Source organism: Lactuca sativa, chromosome 4 (genome assembly GCF_002870075.4).
Source record: "Lactuca sativa cultivar Salinas chromosome 4, Lsat_Salinas_v11, whole genome shotgun sequence".
Taxonomy (NCBI): Eukaryota; Viridiplantae; Streptophyta; class Magnoliopsida; order Asterales; family Asteraceae; genus Lactuca; species Lactuca sativa.
In genome coordinates, this window is record NC_056626.2 from 16,868,658 (window position 1) to 16,890,129 (window position 21,472).

The window sequence follows — 21,472 nt, forward strand, 5'->3', positions numbered from 1 at the left end:
ATTTTTTGCTAGATTTGTATTTTCTATGATTTTTATTGCATTGATGTGGACCTTATTGAAAATAGTGATGTGGAACAATTAAAAGGGAAGTGGTTCGTATATAACAGTTTTTTGCCATAAACAACAATCCATGTATTATATAATTGTACAATACAACATTTTAAAGTAAAAATTATTATATATGGAGAAAAATTATTATGTACGAATAACTCCCCGATTAAAAGCCTAATGTATTTGACGGATAGATATTTCAAGGATATGGATGGTCTTAACTTCTCGGGGGTGGTCTACGTAAGCATTTAATAATTCTTTAAATATTTTATTTTCCAAAAAATCCAATTTGACCACCATGTCCCCTACCCTCTATATAAATGCTTTCACCCCCTTATTCTCTCTCCTCATATCACACTTCCCTTTCCCTCCTTTCTGCAACTCAATGGCGGAAGCACACACCAAACGCCACCACGAAAATGACGGCGACTCTCAAATTGAAAATACAAAACGCCATAGAAGTTCTTACATTAATGAACAACAAGAAACTTTGCAAGATTTATCAGATTTCTTCACAAATTTTTCTTCCGACCCATTTCTTTATTTCACCCAACAACCAGATAACGCCTCAGCCTCAAACATAAAGAAAGAACTGGTCGAAGAAGATGATGAGAAAGAAAGGGCTATTAGACACCTGTTTGAAGCTTCCGACGATGAGCTAGGTATACCCAGCAGGGTTGAGGATGGCGGAGACGATGGGGAAGTTGGTGTCTGTGGCGGAGGTGGTGATGATATAGCCGGAGAAGAATACGGGGATTTTTCGTTGGCTTTATGTGATGGGTTATGGGAGCTTGAAGATGAGGCTGCTAATTATTACACTCTGTTGCAAAGTGAACTTTTTATGCAATAGTTTTCTTTTGGGGGGTTAGAAGTGATAAAACAGATTATGTTGGGGGATGTGGATGAAATGAGTGAGGTTGAAAAAGAAATGGATAAAAGTTTTGAGATTTTCATTTTGCAACCTCAAGCACTAAAATATCCCTTAGGTTATTCAAAACTTTTACAAGAAAAGAATGTGCATGACTACTTATTATATTTATTTGTTTATATGATGAGTTTTTTTTTTTTTTTTTTTCTTTATTCGTGTCTTCATTTGATGTTCAGTTATTTAGCATTATATTAAAAAGCCCCGTCGGCCGTCGTCAAAATATTAGACCAGTTTGATACACAAGTTTTTTTAAAAAAAATTACTATATTTTATTAAGCATTATATATTTAATAATATATAAAATTAAATTTGGAAAGATTATCAATATTGGCTGTGCAATTTTTTTCAGGTTTTACAAATTATTGCGAATTCAAAAAAGATAAACCGAAAATTTTAAATTGAATTGAATTTAATACATTAATTGACAAATTACTTGAGAATTTATGGAGATATTTAAGTTTCTTTATTTTATTTTTAGATTAGATTTTTCTTTTTATAATTTAATAACAAAGCTAAAAAAACCACAATTTGTCAAGTAGATTTAAATTTAATTGAAAAAATTAAAAATATGCTATGTGGCATATTGAATTAAAGCATTGAGTGTGGACAACTAGTCATAATATCATTTTGGTGCCACCTTACATGCCACATCACCAATAATGGTATAACATCAAGTGGAAAAAATGATCACCATGTTACATCTTGTTATAACATCAATTTTTTTCCACTTTTTAATTTCTTTTTTATTATTTTTTTCGAATTTCTTTTTTTTTTTTTTAATTTAAACAAATATATTTTAAATAAAACATAATGTTTAAAAATTATAAATAACATAGAATAAAAATAAGTTTCAAAAATTAAAAATAACATAGAAATTACATCACACAAAACATCCAAATTCAAAATAATAATAATAATAATAATAATAATAATAATAATAATAATAATAATAATGCTATTCGTTAAAAAAAATATTTTTTTTAAGAATAAACGCTATTTGTTATCGTTATCGTTACCATGAAAGATATAATCCGTCAAGTCCTCTCGAAGTGGTCTGTTTTTATTTGCATCCTGAATGTGTCTATGCAAATACTATGTTCATGGTTGAAATTGAACGTGTCTAAGCTCTGTTGAGATATAGTGTGCAATATTTCGTCATTTATCTTCTACTACCATGTTATGCATTATGATACAGACATACATGATATATCTTAGAGTTTCTAAATGCACTGGTCGTGTTGCATGTTCAACTATATGTCACTTCGCCTTCAGCACTCCAAAAGTACGTTCCACATCCTTACGTGCTCCTTCTTGTCTTCTTTTAAAAAATTGTCTCTTTCTTCAACCGGGTGTCGGAATTCTTTCACGAATGTGGAATACTGAGGATATATTTCATCCGTAAGGTAATACCCATATTTGTATTCGTTTCCATTCACCGTGAAATGAGCATCCATGCCTTTCCATTCAAAAGATCGTCGAATATTGGCGACTAATCAAGAACGCCGACGTCGTTGTTGGAACCTGCAACTCCAAAAATGCATGCCAAATCCATAAATCTTGAGAAGCAACAACCTCTTAAACCAACGAAGATGATCCGTGATGACCACTTGTGTATTGCTCTTTCCATGCTACCGGACAATTTTTATATTTCCAGTGATGCTCTCGTTACAACGGCGTTATGTAACGCCCGTAGATCTGGGCTAGTCAATTAGAGGCAATAGGAGTCGAAAACGACTTTTCAACAAAATATTATTTAGAATAAATAATCTTAACCAAGTTGTAGAATATGTCACAAGGTTTCCGTGCATATAAAGAACGCCGAAATCCGAGTTATAACGAAGAAGTTATGACCCGTCGGAGTTTCGCGTCGGAACCGACACGGCACCGGGAGACGTAAATAGTGAATTTACGATGGAGGACTTTTTAGCCTTATTTATCTAAACGAAAGTCATAGAATATGTTAAACCGATAAAATCCATAAAAAGAACGTCCAAATCTGACTTCGTATGAAGAAGTTATGATTTTTCTAAGATTCGGCTTAGCAGTGTACAACCCGAAACTTGAATTTTAGTTCGAGCGGTTTTTGGCTTACGCGACCTAAATGAAAGTTGAAGATCTCATTAATAGGAACTCAACGGTAAAAAGATGGATGAAAACGGAGTTCGTATGAAGGAGTTACGAATTCTTCGCGGTCATTTAACAGTCTAAACGCCTCCTACTGTTAAATTTGAGATCGGTCGAGAATTAGCTGACGGAGTCTAAACACAAGTTGTAGATCTTGATTTTACCTATGCGTGGATATAAAGAACGTCGAAAACGGAGCTCGTATGTGAGAGTTATGATTTTTCTAAGTTTGAAGGCTGATACGCGATAGGGGTGACGTGGCACCACCATAATTTGACACGTGGCACCACCAGAAGGCCACCACATGTACCAACTCGGCGAGTAGGTCAGTCAGCACCCCTATAAATAGAGGTGTCGGGATTCCAACTTCCTCACCCCTCAACCCTCTTCTTTCTCTCTCTAAACTCTCTCTTTAAGCCTCCCTAACCCCCTAAAGCCTAGGGTAAACCCCCTAACACCCGAAGGAAGCCCCGAGGCTCCCGGAGCCTCGAGAAAAGAGCCTTTCGGCTCTGGAACGCTGCTCCAGCGAAGCCCGGTTTTGCGAAAAACCCGCTGTAAGTGAGCTGTACCTACCCTATCTTTAGTATAGCTTATGTTTTAATATAGTAACGTTATTAGGAACTTATAATGAGTATTTGGGCTATTATTATGAGTTATATTGAGTGTTATTTAACGCTTATATAATAATAATAATAGCTAGACTATTAATTTGTCGCGATTATCGTTAGACTAAACCCTAGTGGTATTGGTACTAGGTTTTATCGAAGGAAAATCGTTTTGAGAGTATCGAAGCGCTGTTCGAGTGCTGAGTCACCACCTACTCAGGTGAGTGCATAGTCCCTTTCATCTTACACATAGATATGAAGTATTTTATATGAACTACGTGCTATGTGTGCATATTATCTGAATATTTGTTGTCTATGCTGGATGAACGTTTTATACATGTTTTAAAGGATTTAAACCGTATACGTATTTTATATATACGAATATGTTGGGTATGAGATGGGTAGATGAATGATAAGAGATAGAAGATGATGTGAGTATACATTGGCAGCTATAGACTTAGTGCCTATGGGACGAACACCGGTAGCTATGGACTTAGTACCTATTAGTTAGACGCTGGTAGCTATGGATTTAGTACCTGTTAGGAATTGGTAGCTATGGAATTAGTACCTATTAGTTGGATGCTGGTAGCTATGGATTAATTACCTGTTAGGAATTGGTAGCTATGGGCTTAGTACCTATTAGATGAACACTGGTAGCTATGGATTTAGTACCCGATGAGTAGACTATAGCAGCTATGGAATTAGTGCTTTACGAATGAACATTGGCAGCTATGGACTTAGTGCCAGTCCTATAACCCTGGAAGTAAGGGACTTCGGAATAAACAAATGCATGATAGATGACTCTTAGGTTAAATCCTTAAGAGGAAAGAAGATAATGGGGATGGGTAATTGGGTGGATTGTTTGATTGTTTAACATAATAATTATATTATTGTGGGTTGAAAACCCTATGTACTCACCAGGTTTCCCAACCTGACCCAATCAGTTTATTTATATCACAGGTGTTGATATGAAGTCACTTTACACCGAGAGATTTAAAGAGATGTAGATCACTAGTGTAAACAATTGTAAGTTCTGTTTATGCTTATGTTTCTGTATTAACGATGACATCCCAAACGTTTTAAAATGAAATAAATACGTTTCTTCGAAAATGTTTTAATAACGTATTTAATATGTTTTTCTGGGAACAAATTCCGCAACACTTGTATAAAATGAAGTACTCTGATTTTTACAAAGCATAAACAAACCGGTCTTTTCTGGCTGTGATTTTGGAGATGTCACAGTTGGTATCAGAGCATTAGTTTAAGCGAACTAGGAATATGGATTTATTTCTAGACTTAATCTTAGAATGCTAAGCGATGATTGTGAGGTGTGAGCACTAGCTTATTTTAGGAATGATGCCTAAATTGCTTTTATGTGCTAAATACTTTGTGCATGATATGTTGTTATTTGTTCAGATCTATGGTCTGTTGCCGACCGGATCTGGAAACCTTATGTGTTTAGGATTCTAAGCGTTTAACTACAATATTAGAACTAGCATATAAACGTTTCGGGGTGATAAGGATGATTTAAGATGTCAATCCTAAATTAAGATCTAGATTCACCTTATTTGGTGTATAGATCAAGATGGCAAGAACCCGTAGCGGAAACGTAAATGCAAATGGGAACAGAAACCAACCCCCAGTGGTTCAGCAAATACCTGTTGTAGAAGAAGTTGCGCCTGAGCCAGTCACCATGGCTGGAGTTCAAGCCATGATTCGGGCTATGTTGACTGAACAAAGGGAAGAAATGAGACGGATGTTGAATAGGGACGAACCTACCGTACATGTTGAACCGACAGAGCCAGTTCCCGAGCGATCTGAGGAAGGGTACTACAGCCGCCAAGTGAGTCAAGTAGGGACTCAAGGTGAGCAAAGGGATGGCCCAGAAGGGAGAAACAACAAGGATCAGCGGATGTACAAGAATTTATTGGGTGCGAAACCACCAAGTCTCTCAGGATGCCCAAAGCCTGTTGAGATTATGGATTGGATCTCCGAGATGGAAATGGTGTTTGAGAGCTGCGACTGTAGCGAGAAACAGAAGACCGTCTTCGCCGTAAGACAACTGAAAACTGGAGTCTTGAGCTGGTGGAAGCTATTGGCAGATACGATGCCACAAGGAGAAGCCATAAGGATGTCATGGGAGGAGTTCTTGGAACAGTTGAAAATGCAGTACTGCTCGGAGATAGATCTGATAGACCTAAACAACGAGTTTCAGAACCTAAAGAAACGGAAGATGAGTGTTGATGAGTATGCCACCGCATTCACCGAGAGGATGAAGCTATTCCCCTACTTGGTGCCTACTGAACTCTCCAAGATTGATAGGTTTGCTAACGGACTGCCCACTGACTTTGGCCCAATGGTCAAAATGGCAACTACCTTGAAAACAACTGTTAGGGCAGCTAAGAACATAGAGGCCCAGATAAGAGAAAAGGGTCTAGAAAAAGATAAGGCAGGAGAGAAGCGGAAGTTTGAAGGATCTTCAAGGTCCAACAAGGAAAGCAAATTCTCAAAGCTTGGAGGAGGAGATGGAGGTGAACAAGATGGTGTGATAAATGCAAGAAGAAGCATGGTGGGAAGTGCAACGAAGAAGTGACTTGTTACAAGTGTGGGAGGACTGGTCACTATTCCAAGGACTGCACATATACTGATAGAGTATGCTACAGATGTGGAGGCAAAAGGCACATGTCCAGAGACTGCCCAAGGAAAAATAAAGCAGCAAGACCATAAACGCCACCAAGGCCAAGGGCATTTCACATGATCCTCGACGAAGCAGAGAACCATGCGATGAATCAAGAATGAGGACTTCTTACCCGAAGATCGGATTATGCAGTAGTCATAGTTTCGTATGATGTAGCCTAGTAGAGGCATAGTCTAGGGTGAACTTGAACACCTATGTAATCGTTTCAAGAATTAATATAAAACCTTCGTTTTGTTATCTGATGTGTTGAATGATTGTGTGATTTGTTGTATGGTGACTTGGGAAACTATGAGACAATACTTGGGACGAGTATGAGTAGGTGTGAATGGTAGTAGAGGGCTATACTACCGGAAGCACAGGACTCACACTTGGATCAGGGAAAGTCACAAGGTTACCATGCACAACATATTAAAAAAAGATATATTTCCTCAATATCTATTTTTTGGAATGATATTTCATCAATATCTGATATGGCTAAATTACAAGCCTTTGGTATTAAAACACAATTATATACAACTAGATGAATATCCACGCATTGCGTACAATACAACAATATAGTTGAAATCTTTACAAATATTTGTTTTTTAAATATAAAATGATGTTGTTGTTAACTCTAATATAATAATTTTTATATTAAGTTGATATAAAAATTGTTTATTTTGAATTACATGATAATATAGATATCTTTTAGAACTTTATCATTCCAATTGTCACTATTCGCGGTTTACTCATGAACAAAACTAAATATAATATATGGTTTAATAATAATTTTAGTTGTTATGATTAATTAATTTAAAAAAAATATATATTTGGTTAACATTTTAAATTCTATTATTGTAATTATTTAAAATGTCAAATATTATTTTTGTTTATAAAGGTAACAATCTAATTTTTGTATATAATGTTACTTTTATCTGTTGCTGTTGTAAATTATTTTAAATTACTTATTTCAAAATTCCTAATTATTATAAAAATAGTTTGATGAAAAAATTTAGTTAATTTGGGATTAAAGTTTAAGTTTTGCATTTAACACTACAATTTATAACTTTTAACCATTTCCAAAATAATCTTTGGATTTTTTTATGTTTAACAATTTAACCCTTTAACGTTATAATTATTATAAAAATAGTTTTAAAATCTTTTTTTATTTAATTGAGGATTATAGTTTACTTTTTGCTTCTAACATTACAATTTACAACTTTTAACTATTTGTAAAATAATCTTTGAATTTTCTTTTAAGTTTAGTTTAAACTTCGATCTAAGTTAATCCTTTAACGTTATACTTAAATTAATAATTTTAAGTATTTTATACAAACTATTCAAAACTTTGACTTTCAAATGACAATGTTTATATACAACATATTCAAACTAATAAGTTAAATATAATATGTTTAAAGTTAAAAACATTTTTATAAGTAGAAATAAAAAGATGTTATTTTAATATTAAAGTTTTGGTTAATTTAAGATTATAATTTATGTTTTTGCACTTGCTTAACATTACTAACCAATTTATAATCATTATTAGAAAGAAGTTAAAAAGTCATAGGAGTTCCAAATTAATGTGGTAAAAAGAAAAATATATTTTCTTTTAAACGGTATAGTAAATTAAAAAAGGCTAGCAAACAACTAGCCAGAACAGAACAGAACGAGTACAATTAGTTCATGAGTGGATTTTGAAGCCACCCAGTTATAGTTGACTCAATTTTATGATTCCTACTACAAAACCAATTAAAATTGAACGAAACAATAAATTCAAACATCAACTCTCTCTTATACTTCATGATCCCAAAACTAACGCATTTCGGAAAAAATATCTCTTTTATAGATAGATATAGATAAGAGAAAATTACTAATATAGCCATTTTTCTTATTCTCTTTGCAGAAAATATCCCAAAAAACCCAAAATTATAAAAATAGCCACTAAAATCACAGATGGATTAGTGTCATCTGCGATTTTGCAAGTTGATATGTGAAGGTACAAGCGTTTTAAACGCATGTGTGCATTTGCAGTTGTACGTTCCTTGTCCATCTGCGACCACCTGCGATTTTACCTTTTTCATAATATAAATTCCTAAAAAAATTTGGAACCCTCTTTTTTCTTGATTTTTCTTTGGGAAAACTCTCTCAAGCCTTTTAGAGGAAGTTATGGATGAGTATTTGAAATCTCTCGAAAACATGGTAAGATCTTTACTCTTTGTGTATCATAATCTTCATTTATCATGGTTAGGGTATGTTTGTTTACGACTTATCCGGAAAAAATCCGAAAAAACGTAAATCAAAATGTTGCCCATCCGATTTTAGCATATTTATAAGTTATATTCAATATTTAAAGCATTTGATAAGTCAAGGGTTTTTGGGGAAATAAATTAATGATGGTGTACATGAAGACTGTTTTTTTTTTTTTTTTTTTTTTTTTTTTTTTTTTTTTTTGGCTAAGAACTTGGATGACTTGAACATGTATAAATTATGGAATTATAAATGGTATTCTTATGTAGAGTACATTTTTTTCTAATTAAAAGTTATATATTGTAGGTTTCCATGGGCTAGTTACTTGTGGGAGTTCACATTTGATGATCTTCAGGAAAGTTGGAATAAAATAAATAACTATTTATCAGTACCCGAGCCTCGACGACCTTTCAAATACTCGGTGTCAGGATTTACTTCACCATTTAGGGTATATATATTTATATAATTATATAATTTAATAAGTTATCTTAGTTGGTTATAAAATATTGTAGATATGGATTTACGAGATGTTCCCATATGCGAGAGGTGTTTATGTGTCGTGTAGAAACAATGATACACCTTGGATTAAGAGTTGGAGTGCAATAAAAAAATCGAAATGAGTTGATGTGAACAAGATATTTGATGTTAAAAAGTTTTGTATATTTTTTTATTTAGTAGAATATATTGCTGGAGTTTATACTAACGTTACAAACACATACACACACACACACACACACACATATATATATATATATATATATATATATATATATATATATATATATATATATATATATATATATATATAACTTTTTTTAGGAGCGACGTAAACCTAAACTGGCTAGACATAAGATGATACCGAGTGAAGAGGAGACAATAAAATCATATTATTTGTCTTGTCTAGAGTATGTATTTGGTGAACCGACTCCAGTTCCATCCCCGGTGCGAAACATTTTAGAATGCAAGAATCATCATCATCTAGTCTATCTTCTAGTGGACTATCTGAAGCAAGAGCAAGACAAAGTGACAAACCAAGTATAGAAGATTTGGAGAATCAGGTAAATGCACTCGAGGAAATGTTGTTTTTGAACCGGCAACAACGCACCGAGGTGCACCAGCAACGCACCAAGGTGAACATGGAATAAAATGAATGAGGATGATTTGTGGCAGCACATAAATTTTGATGAACCAGTAACCTTTCAAACAAATCAATTTTTTGACGACGGATTAAATTAGCTAGTGTACATTGATAATGATGAAGAAAATGTTAGTGACATGCTAGAATTGTTTTATTAAGATATAAATTGTTAATAATATATTATAAAATTATTAATAAATATAAGGTATTAATGTAATTATTAGATGAATCGGGGGATTTTGAAAATGAGGGGTCCGACTTCTGGATGATAATGAAGCTTCATCCCCAGTAGCCCTAGGACTCGTAATCCATCAAAGTTTGTTCGTAGCCCTTACATGAAGGTATATTGTATTATTTAATATGGAAATAACTTTTTTTATGTAAAGCATTATTAAAATAAAATTAAAAATGTTTTAGTTACACACGACACCAAAGCATGAGCGAAGACGAAAGAAGAAGGTTGCTACCAGTTCACCCCCTCCTCCTCCTATAGTATTCTCTGTTGATCCCGACTTTACAGTTCTGCGACTGCAACCTTACGTACCAGATGCTGAGGCTATCTTACAAAAATATTTTTTTCACGAGTATGAGTTATGACATAGATTCAAAAAATTTGTCCTAAATAAAGATTTTTGGAGCTTGTGTTTGGTCATAAGGATGTCGGTTGGTTAGAGAAAATTGTATATATTTATAAATTCATGGTTACAAGTAATTGTTTTTTTTGTTTTATAACAAATATACCAAAACCTTGGCAGCGTACGATGATTTGGATTAGATTTCTTAATGAGAAGCGGTTTGAAGGTGAGAAGTATAGCATCATGCCTCCAACCTTTTTTGTTAGTCATGTGCTGGCAAAGAGTTTTAATTGGACCGCATTTGCTTCGGGGAAAGCTAAATACACCGAATTTATGGTTCTTTGGTGGGATGTTGATAAGGTATGAATATAGTTTTATTGAAATTACAGTTATTATAATACTTTGTTTTTATCTCAATATTAATAATTAATTATTTTATCAACTTTGTGCAAGTTTATGTGATGATTCATTGCTATCCAAAACACTGTTTGTTTCGTGAATTACGACTGGAATAAAGGAAAGTCCATTTGTATGATAGTCTGGGTAGCAGTTCTTATAATATCTTTAAGTCAAATGGAACATTTACCCAATTTGAGGCACGAGTGGCAAAAATTATAGAGAAAATTAATTACTGGGAGAAGAGGAACATCCCAAGGACACCATTGAAAATGAAATTTACTCTCGAAGATAATGTTCCACAACAAAGCAGCGAGTTGGGAGATTGTGTTGTATTTGTTTTTATGTTTATGGAGCAACCAGTATCAGGATAACCAATTGTTGAGTCTATTGGGTTGCGTCATGGGCTCGGTCCATAGCCTAGTTTGAATGTCGGTATTGGGCCTGTCCAGCCGTGCATAATTTTGTATTAGGGTTTAGTATATAAGCTTCATGCATGCAGACTTAGATGTTATTGCTTTCATTGTTTTAGTTTCACATCTTCTGTAAACCCTAGCTCGCCTCTACAGCGGAAGTTCTTCATTGAGCTCTGCTGAGGCGTGACTCAGTTTTGAATCATAAGCATAAGTTTGATTATGTTCTGTGTTCATACTCATATTGATCTTAAACAGAGTTATTACTTTTATCATACTTGTGAAAGATCTAATCGATCCAAGAGTTTTGAACTCATCAATTGGTATCAGAGCAGGAAACTGTGTAATCCATACACACCTCTTCTGTCGAAGAAGTTCATAGGGTTTTAATTCCGCATTGATTGATATTTATTGAGCCGTCACTCTTTATTGATGTATCTCACTAATTGTTAATCTAACCCTAACGAAATATTACAAGTCTGATCTTTTACAGGTTATCGATCAAAAGTATTTACAATTTCCATGGACGATTCACAAACCAATCTGATGAATATCTCCAACAGCATAGGATCTACAACAAGAATACCAATCTTGTATACACAAGACTATGAAGTTTGGACGCATCACTTTGAAGACTATGTGATTGGATCGGAGGACAATGGGTATCTAATTTGGGAAGCAATCACTTCAGGCCCATTCGCTCACTCAAGCACATCATAGATTGTTAAAACACAGAAAGAATACAATCAGCTTGTCAATGACGTCAAAGACATTCCTCATGATGAAAAAGAGAAGTTTCAGTGCAACATCAAAGATCTACGGATGATAACGTTTGCGCTGCAATCGGATACGTTTCGTTTAGTGAGTTCTTGTGCTACAGCTAAGGAAATCTGGGATAGATTAAAGGAATTATATTCCACAAATGAAGATCTGGAACACTCTATCCAAACTCTCTTGTTATCTGAGTTTGGTGACTTTAAGCAGAAGCCTGAAGAAAAACTTGTTCAAACTTTCGATCGCTTCAATCATCTTTTGAGTAAGATGATAAAGCATGATATTGAAAGAAAGATAATTGAACAAAAGGTCACTTTCATGAACGACCTCAGACCTGAATGGATGGCTGTTGTATCAACCGTCAAAGCTCATGAACAGTTCAAGTCTTACTCTCTGGCAAAACTGGTGGGTATTTTAAAATCCCATGAGAATGCTTTATCAAAGGAAATGAATGTGGTCTCGGGTCTGGGTTCTTTAGCTCTTGTCTCCAAAGGAAAGAGTTCGGTTGAAGAAAAAGAGGTATTAGATCTTGTAGATTTTGATCTAACCGGCGAAGAATACGCCATGATGGTGTCAAATCCCAGAAAATTCATTAAGAAGAAATTCCCAGCCAACAAGAACCGAAACTGGCAGGGAAGTTATAGCGCCGAAAGGATCAAGGAGGAACCGAAGATGGTGTCAAATTCCAAAGAGTTAAAGAAGGAAGCTAAAGTTGGAGGAGATTCAGGATTCGACTGTCATTACTGTGGAGGCAAAAATCATTTTGCTAAAGACTGTATGCTAAGAAAGAAAGAAGAAAAGACAAACGAAGAAGACGAGGAAGTGAGCCTCCTGAGAAGATTGGAGGAAATAAAGAAAAGAAAGTCTGTTGTTAATAACTCTACCATGAATGCTTTGATTGTGCAGGGTACAAATAATAGTGATGAGTTTGGTGGTGTGGAGGTCTGGTCCACAGATTCTGAGGATGATGAAGTAAGGAAGCCTACTCACGGAAAAGCTATGCTGGCAAAAGCAGAACAGGCAACGGGGAGATGATTTGCAGTGATCGAGGGTGTGTCCCAAATGAGAGGATACATAACTGATGGGGGAGTTGAAGAAGAAAGAGAGCGAGAGGACAGATGTTTTGCTGCCAAGCCTGTTAGTGCTCAGATCAACGAATGTGATGAGTTGATCAAAAAGGTACAAAATATTCTTGCATCTCTAAAAATACCTGCTAATAATTATGAAAAGGAATTAAATAAACTAAAGTCAAAATTCTCAAGCATAAGTAGCAGTCTCACCCAAACTCGTGTCACAAATTTTAACCTAACTGATCAAATCAGCAGAATTTCTTCAAAGAGTGAGGAACGAAGGATGTGGATCGAGCAGAAGGAAAAGGAGTTAATTAGATCTAAAGATGATTCTATTTATTTGTAGAGAGACAATCTTAAACTTCTTAAACAGAGAAATGTTTTTTGTTTAATTGCTAAGAGACTCTATTTTAACATCACTCAGTTGCATCTTGATTGTGAAATAGAGAAGAAAATACATCGTATGATTTTACCTTTCCTTGAATTAAAGGAGGATGAAATCGATGGTGAAGCGTACAACTGTGAAAGTGTCGTATCTTCTGAAGAAGTGTCTCCAGCGTACAAAATAGGCATGGACAAAATTGAATCCTACATAAAGTCCAAGGACCACAAGGACATGCTCAAAAATCTGTTAGATGAAAATGATAGATTGAAATTGAGAGCCGAAACTATACAAAAATTTGACTCCTTGAATGCCAATTTAAGTTCAAAAAATAAAATTGATGTTGAAAATACATCTGAACTTATGAGGATGATGATATGAGTGAAATTTCTGTAGAAGATTTGGTAGACTGTTCTGAATTAGCCAAAAACGAACCCAAGTCCCACAAGAACCTAATTTTTGAAAACTCTGTTGACTTTGCTCGTTCCTCTACCGACAAATCCAAAGTTCTCAAAGCTAAAGTTATTGTATACCAAAAGGTTCAGACTACCCCAAATCAAGTCTACACTGTGCCGGAAGTCACTCCACAACAAACTGCAGAGTTAACTGCTATGGTAGAAGAAGACAATGCTGGTGGATGTGATGGATTCTTCTGGTCGGCCCCAATAGACAACGCAGACGAGACAAAGGGTCTATCTCAGAAAACCTCATGGAGAGTGAAAGGTAGATACATACCTGAACCACTAAATGAGCCTACAAAGTACGATGTGCCGAGCACAAGTGGAACTAAACCCTCTTTGGATGAACCAATGCAAACCACGAGTGATACTTCTTCAACAAAGAGTGAATGTTGTGCTCATGCTTCGAAAAGAAAGGCTAACATTCATAAAAATCCAAAAAAAGTGGTTGATCAAAAGCATCAAAGAAATCTGAGATATAAGAAGAATCTCTCCGAAAGAAAACGATTTTGGAACTCTCAGAATCCTGATTTTGTAAGGATTGAAAGGAAGTATAAATTAGAAGAAAACTCAAGGAACCAGAAGAACAATTCCGTTTCTCATCACAATACCAACCGAAAGGAAGGTTTCGGTCCTTCTACAGATAGGAACCGAAAGGGTAGTTTCGGTCCCTCGACTGAAAACAACCGAAAGGGTAGTTTCGGTCCATCATCCATCAACAACCGAAAGAGCGGTTTCGGTCCCTCATCCTACTACAACCAAAAGAGCGGTTTTGGTCCCTCATCCTACTACAACCGAAAGAACCGTTTCGGTCCCTCTACCTACAACAACCGAAAGGAGAGTTTTGGTCCCTCTACCTACAACAACCGAAAGGAGAGTTTCGGTCCCTCATCCTACAACAACCAAAAGAAGAGTTTCGGTCCCTCATCCCATGACAAACGAAATAGCAATTTCGGTCCTCATGCCTGCAAGTTTGATCAACAAAACCGGGAATCTAATATCTCTTCTAAATCCAATTCTCTAAATTCCAGTTCCTCAGTCAAAAACCCCAGTCCTCCTAAATCAACAAAAATTAAAGTTTTCACCATTAAAAGAAAAGATGAAACAACTTTGATTAAACGTACATATATGGTTGATATTTCTCTTACTATTCCCTATCCTGTAAAAGGATCACAAGGACCCAAGAAACTTTGGGTTCCTAAATCTGCTTAATATTTTGTAGGTTATTCGTGACGAGCAGTTTGACGAAGAATGGTACATCGATAGTGGCTCCTCACGTCACATGACAGGAAGGAAGGAGGAACTAAGAGAGTTTCGTTCTCTCAAACATGGTGGTATTGTAAAATATGGAAACAATTCTTTTGGAGCTATCAAAGGCTATGGAATGATCACTAATGGCGAGTTCTCCATAAGGAAGGTTGTGTATGTTGAAGGGCTCCAACACAACCTCATCAGCATATCACAGCTGGTGGTTGGTACCAGATTAAAAGTGCCATTCGACGATGAAGGCTCAGAAATTGTCGAAAAGAGCTCAAACAACATTCTATTGAAATTAAAGCGAAAAGGGGAAATGTATCCTTTGAATCTCAATCCTATAAGAGGTAAACCAGCTGTATGCTTACTCACAAAGGCTCACTCCGATGAAAGCTGGTTATGGCATAGAAGACTCTCTCATCTGAACTTCAAGGACATCAACAAGTTGGTCTTAGGTGATCACGTTCGAGGTCTACTAGTTCTAAAATTCGATAAAGAACACCTCTGTGCAACATGTGAAATGGGAAAGCAGAGTCGGCAGAGTCATCCTTCTATTATCAATACTAAGGTGATAGAACTTCTGCAATTACTGCACATTGATCTATGTGGTCCTTCGTCCATCGAAAGCATTGGGGGAAGCAAATACATTCTGGTTATTGTTGACGATATCTCGAGGTTTACATGGATTTTCTTTCTCAAGAAAAAATCTGAAGCTACTCCAAAGCTCAAGCTCTTCATTAAACAGATCGAGACGCAACTAAGAAAGGTAGTTCGTAATATAAGGAGCGACAATGGCCTGGAATTCAATAACAAAGACTTTGAAGGTTTTCTTGCTGAAAAAGGGACGACTCACAATTTCTCATCTCCCTATACTCCACAGCAAAATGGCATTGTTGAAAGGAGAAATAGGTCACTATGTGAAGCTGCTCGTACCATGTTATGCTTCGCATCCCTGCCGTTGTATTTCTGGGCTGATGCAATAGCGGCTGCATGTTATACTCAGAATCGATCATACTTGAATAAATGGTTCTCCATTACTCCTTACGAGATCCTGAATAATTGAAAACCAAATGTGAAATTCTTTCATGTGTGCGGTTCAAGATCTTTCATTTTCAACTCCGAAGAGAATCAAAACAAGTTCGATGTTAAGGTAGATGAAGGAATTTTCTTAGGTTACTCCCTGAACTCCAAGGCGTATAGAGTTCTCAATAAACGCTTGAAGAAAATTGAAGAAACATACTATGTCACTTTTGACGATAGTTATGTTAAGAAGTTGAAACCAACAGAAGATGCATCACAAGACATATTTCCAAAGAATGGTCAGGTTACTATCTCCATCTCGAATCTTTTCGACCAATTCATGCTCTTGTTTAATGAACCTCAAAAGGCGATTGACTCTGAATCAACTGCAAAAGACAACAAAGTTGATAATCTGAAACAAGTTATAGACGATGATGCTAAGAAGATGGTTGAAGATCAATCCAAAGACACCGAAGGCGCAGAAGCAACCGAACCTTCTGGTTACTATCCTACTGTCCAGGGGAAGGGTTCCTCTACTCATCATGATCAAGGTCCTTCATTCCAGGGGGAGAACTCATCGCCAAATACATCAAGCTCTACTGAAATTCCAGCCAATGAAGGAGATACAAATGATGGTCATGAACAGGACTTATTCTTCGAGGGGGAGAACACCAATGTTGGTGATGATGACACCATGTCTGAACTGGAGGAAGAAATCCATGCTGAACTGGATCCTATTTATGATCCAAAGTTTCCTCTACTTATCAAATGGACCAAAGATCATCCTCAAACTCAAATTATTGGGGAATCCTCAGAAAAAGTGTTAACTCGCTCTCAAATCAAAGCGAAACAGGCTGCACTTTTTTCAAAAGTAGAGTTCTGCATGTTCAATTCATTCGTTTCTAAAATTGAACCATAGACTGTTAACTCAGCTCTTGATCTTTCAGACTGGGTTCAAGCCATGTAGGATGAGTTAAATGAGTTTGAACGAAACAAGGTATGGCGTCTTATTCCAACTCCAAAGGATGCTTCGGTTGTCGGTCTCAAATGGGTATTTAGAAACAAGATGGACAAAGAAGGTAATTTCATTCGTAACAAAGAAAGACTGGTGGTCAAAGGATATTGTCAGGAAGAAGGAATTGATTATGAAGAAACCTTCGCTCCTGAGGCAATATTGGAATCTGTTCGTATTTTTCTTGCGTACGCTGCTCACAAGAACTTTGAAGTCTATCAAATGGATGTCAAATGTGCTTTCCTCAACGGTGAACTTGAAGAAATCGTATATGTTGAGCAACCGCCAGGATTCGTGAACAAGAAGTATCCCGATCATTGTTATATCCTTGACAAAGCTGTCTATGGCCTCAAACAAGCTCCTAGAGCCTTGTATGAAACTCTCACATGCTTCTTAAAAATGTCTAAATTCAAACAAGGTTCGGTTAACCCAACCTTCTTTCGTAAGCGAGAAGGTAACCACCTTATGATAGTCCAAATTTATGTTGATGACATCATCTTTGGCTCCACGAATCCTAGCTTAACAACTGAATTCAGATGGTTGATGGAAACTAAATTTGAGATGAGTTTAATGGGTCCAATTAACTTTTTTCGTGGATTGAACATTAGACAGGGACCCGAAGGCATCTTTATTAATCAGGAAGCATATACCAATACTTTGCTAACCAAGTGTGGAATGATGGGAGATTCTAAAGTGAAAGTTCCTATGGATTTTGGAACTAAACTCACACCATCATTGGAGAAACCAGCCGCTGATAGAGCACTCTATCGACAGATGATTGGATCTCTGATGTATCTCACAGCCAGTAGACCTGACATCATGTTCTCTGTCTGTTACTGTGCACGATTTCAAGCCAACCCACACGGACCTCATCTTCAAGTCATGAAGAACATCTTTCGCTATCTGAAGCGAACCTCCTCTCTCGGCCTATGGTATCTAGCCAACTCAGGATTCTTCGTTCAAGCATTTTCAGATGCTGATCTGGGTGGCTGTAGATTGGATCGTAAAAGCACCACACGAGGATGTCAATTTCTTGATGGTAAATTAGTCAGTTGGCAATCAAAGAAACAGACCTGTGTTTCGTTATTCACTGTAGAAGCCGAATATATTGCTATAGCATCCTGTACATCTCAAGTCGTATGGATACAAAGTCAACTCCGGGATTATGGGTTAAACATGAAGAAAATCCCACTATATTGTGACTCTAAAAGCGCAATCAGGATTTGTCACAACCCAGTGCAACACTCCAAGACTAAGCTTATAGCACTGAGATATCATTTTATCAAGGATCACGTCGAAGACGGTAACGTAGAAATTCACTTCGTCAGAACGACTGATCAACTGGCAGACATATTCACAAAGGCCTTACCCGAAGCAAGCTTCAATAAGATTCTACAAGGCCTAGGAATGATGCAAGCCGAGTCTGTACCAAAATTGCCTTCGCTCTTATAAAGGTAACAAGCGAAATAGAGCGAACCGGAATGAACCGAATGTTCGGTCTATTTCGGGTGAAGTTCGACCATGAACCGAAATGAACCGAGCGTTCGGTCTATTTCGGGTTCGGTCCTTCTTAACTCGTTCGTTTTTTTTAAAGGCATTTCCACTGTTTTCTTGTGTACATCCTTTTCATTACTTCCTTTCTACTTATAAAATTCCAAAAATATTTTTTTCTTGCTTTCATAAAAATTCTTATAAAATCCAAAAATATTTTTCTTTTTGTTCAAATACTTCATTCTATCAAAACACAAAAATATTTTTTTCTTTGCGTTTTTGTTTAAGTGTGATTCTCGATGGCAAAGCTAAGGTAGGTTAATTGGTTTATTAGTTAGGAGTCCCTAGAAGCATGCTGCTTTATGTTGACCAAAGCCTCGACTGATTTTGAGTGAAGCCTTAATAACATGATTTATACCCATCATGTTTTCCCAATACAGGCTATCATATTCACTCTAATCTTGAGCTACCTTACTCTGCTCATATTGAGTTTTGAGTTTTCTGCTTGGTCCTTCTTTTCTTTAAAGCAGAGGTACATTCGCTTCTTATACCATCTCTATCATCTTTCTCCATTACAATTCATTTCATCAATATAACCCCTGAGACTTTCAGTTTTAACCACTGAGGTTTACGGTTATACCAAGTCTGTGTTCATGATCTTAGTTTCATGCCACTATGTACTAAGTGAAACCCAAAGTTCAACACCACTAATGAATTGACGGTGAATTAAACAATTCAAGCTCTTACTTATTACCCAATGAAATTTATTTTCCTTTTGCGTGATCTTTATGAGCTTGCCTCTCACCAAGGCTTCTCTAACCCTAAAAGATCCAGTTTAATTTTCTTTTGAGATTTCCATTCTTCTCTGGTCACTATAAAGTTTATCATACCTACTTGTTCAACATATCACAATGATCTCACAAGTACTTCATTCAGTTTTGGTCTTATATTAAGTATCGAAATTATGAATTGAAGCGAAAGCCACCCTCTTTAACCTTTAAAATAAGCCTTTCAAAACTTCTCAAAAAGTTATTGATCGTTATTCAATGGGAAACCAAGCAAGCACTTTAATGTCTCTCTTGGCTTTGAAGGAAGCGATTTTTGCCCAGAATCAATTGTTTTATGTCAGATTACGACATCACATATAATCCCTAAAATCTCGTTTTATTTATTTATCTTTTACACCCTATGCACGAAAATTTTTAATTTTCCAAATTCTAGTTTTGATTCAGATTGATCATTAAAGCGCTAAAGGCACAGAGATTCAAGCGTCATAAGGAGAAACGATTGGGATAAAGTGGACGCTGACTCAGAAGCTATCCAAACGGTTTGGCGATTTGAAAAAGTGAGTTTTATGAAAGATCGTGTAAAAGGGAAACGTCTTTTCTCTCTCTTGCGTCATCCTCGGCATGCCAACTGCCCACCCATCAACTCAGGCGCTATTTCTGAGATAATCCAAGATTTCAGCCGAAATTTTCTCTCTCCTCATTGTACTTTTAAAAGGAATTGGAACGGTACACTCTCATCCTTTATCACTTCCAAAATTCTCTCAAAGAAACTCGATGATTCTCTGCGACTGTTCATCATCTTCTCCAAGCTACTACAATGGTAGAATCCTCATCCGTTCACGATACCTCAGTTCGTCAACCCCTACTCACTATCAAAGCCCAACAGAACCTGATCATTGATCTCACTCCGTTCGTATATGAGCCCTATATGTTGTATGTGGTTGAGTGTCTCAAATACTCACCACTCGTCGACGCACTGACAAAAGTTGAAGTTGTTCCGATGTCGTTCTTGTCTCTTGTCTACTCTACTGCATTCTACGACAAGGCTAATGAAAGGATTCACTTTGAACTTCACGATGAGAAGATCTCTATCTCCAAGAGTCGATTCTGTGCCTAATTGGTCTTTCTCAAGATCCATCTTTGGTAAACCCTGATTCCATTACCACTGGTTAACTGTTCACTATGTTCTATCAGATGGGGTATACCGAAACCCTAACAACTGTCACCAAGTTCAAGAAGTCCTACCTTCCTCCTTAATGGAATGGGATTTTCACGCTATTGTTCAAGGGATTGTTTGAGAGAAGTGCTGGTTCTGACGGTGCGAGCAAGTCATTCATGACGGTGCTGTATGGATTGGACAATGGGCTTAACCTCGATTATGGGTCCATTATTTGGCAGCAGTTGGTTCAAAGCCTGGTTTCTTCATCCAGGCATTCTGAGATTTCATGTGGGCGTTTCTGGTCTCTCATCACCAAATGGGCAATGGATCGTCATCGTGTCCCAATAATGGCGGATTCCTTGCTCTCCTCTATTGCCACTTTTCACACAACGAAAATCATCGTCACTGATCCAACAAAGTTCTCATTCATCAGACCTATTCCTGAAGCTATGCTCGGTCGTATTTCAGCGTCGGGTAACGTGCTTCAACAGTACAAGAAGCATCCATCTGTTGGTCCAAGAGAGCTTACACTGGCAATGCTTCGTTCCATTGAAAAGGCTAACAAGCCAACCAAGAGGGGTAAGAAGCCTGACACACAGAAGGAGGGACCAGTCACAAAACCAACCAAGGGGCAGACCCCCAAAAAGCGAAAAACTGATAAAGATGCTACTTCCCAACCTCAACCTAAAAAGCAGAAGAAGCCCGCTAGGAGACTTATTCTTCAATCCTCCAGTGATTCAGATTCAGAATATGTTCCTCCTACGCAGAAGAACGCACTTCCTTCAGAATCTGAGAGCAAAAGCTCTGATGAAGAGGCTTCGGGCCGAAGGGATACTCCACCTCGCTCCCCTCCTCCAGAAATTCCGCTTCGTTCTTTTCCTCCTTCACCTCCACCTGTTACCATTCCAGT

The 21,472-nt window shown here is 36.6% G+C and overlaps 1 protein-coding gene across 1 annotated transcript; it reads left to right on the forward strand.

The window, feature by feature from the left end:
* Window positions 1–389: 389 nt before the first annotated feature.
* On the forward strand, window positions 390–1,098 carry LOC111879975 (uncharacterized). The gene has a single exon (XM_023876400.3). The coding sequence runs from the start codon at window positions 437–439 to the stop codon at window positions 899–901; it is 465 nt and encodes a 154-aa protein (XP_023732168.1). The 5' UTR covers window positions 390–436; the 3' UTR covers window positions 902–1,098.
* Window positions 1,099–21,472: the final 20,374 nt, after the last annotated feature.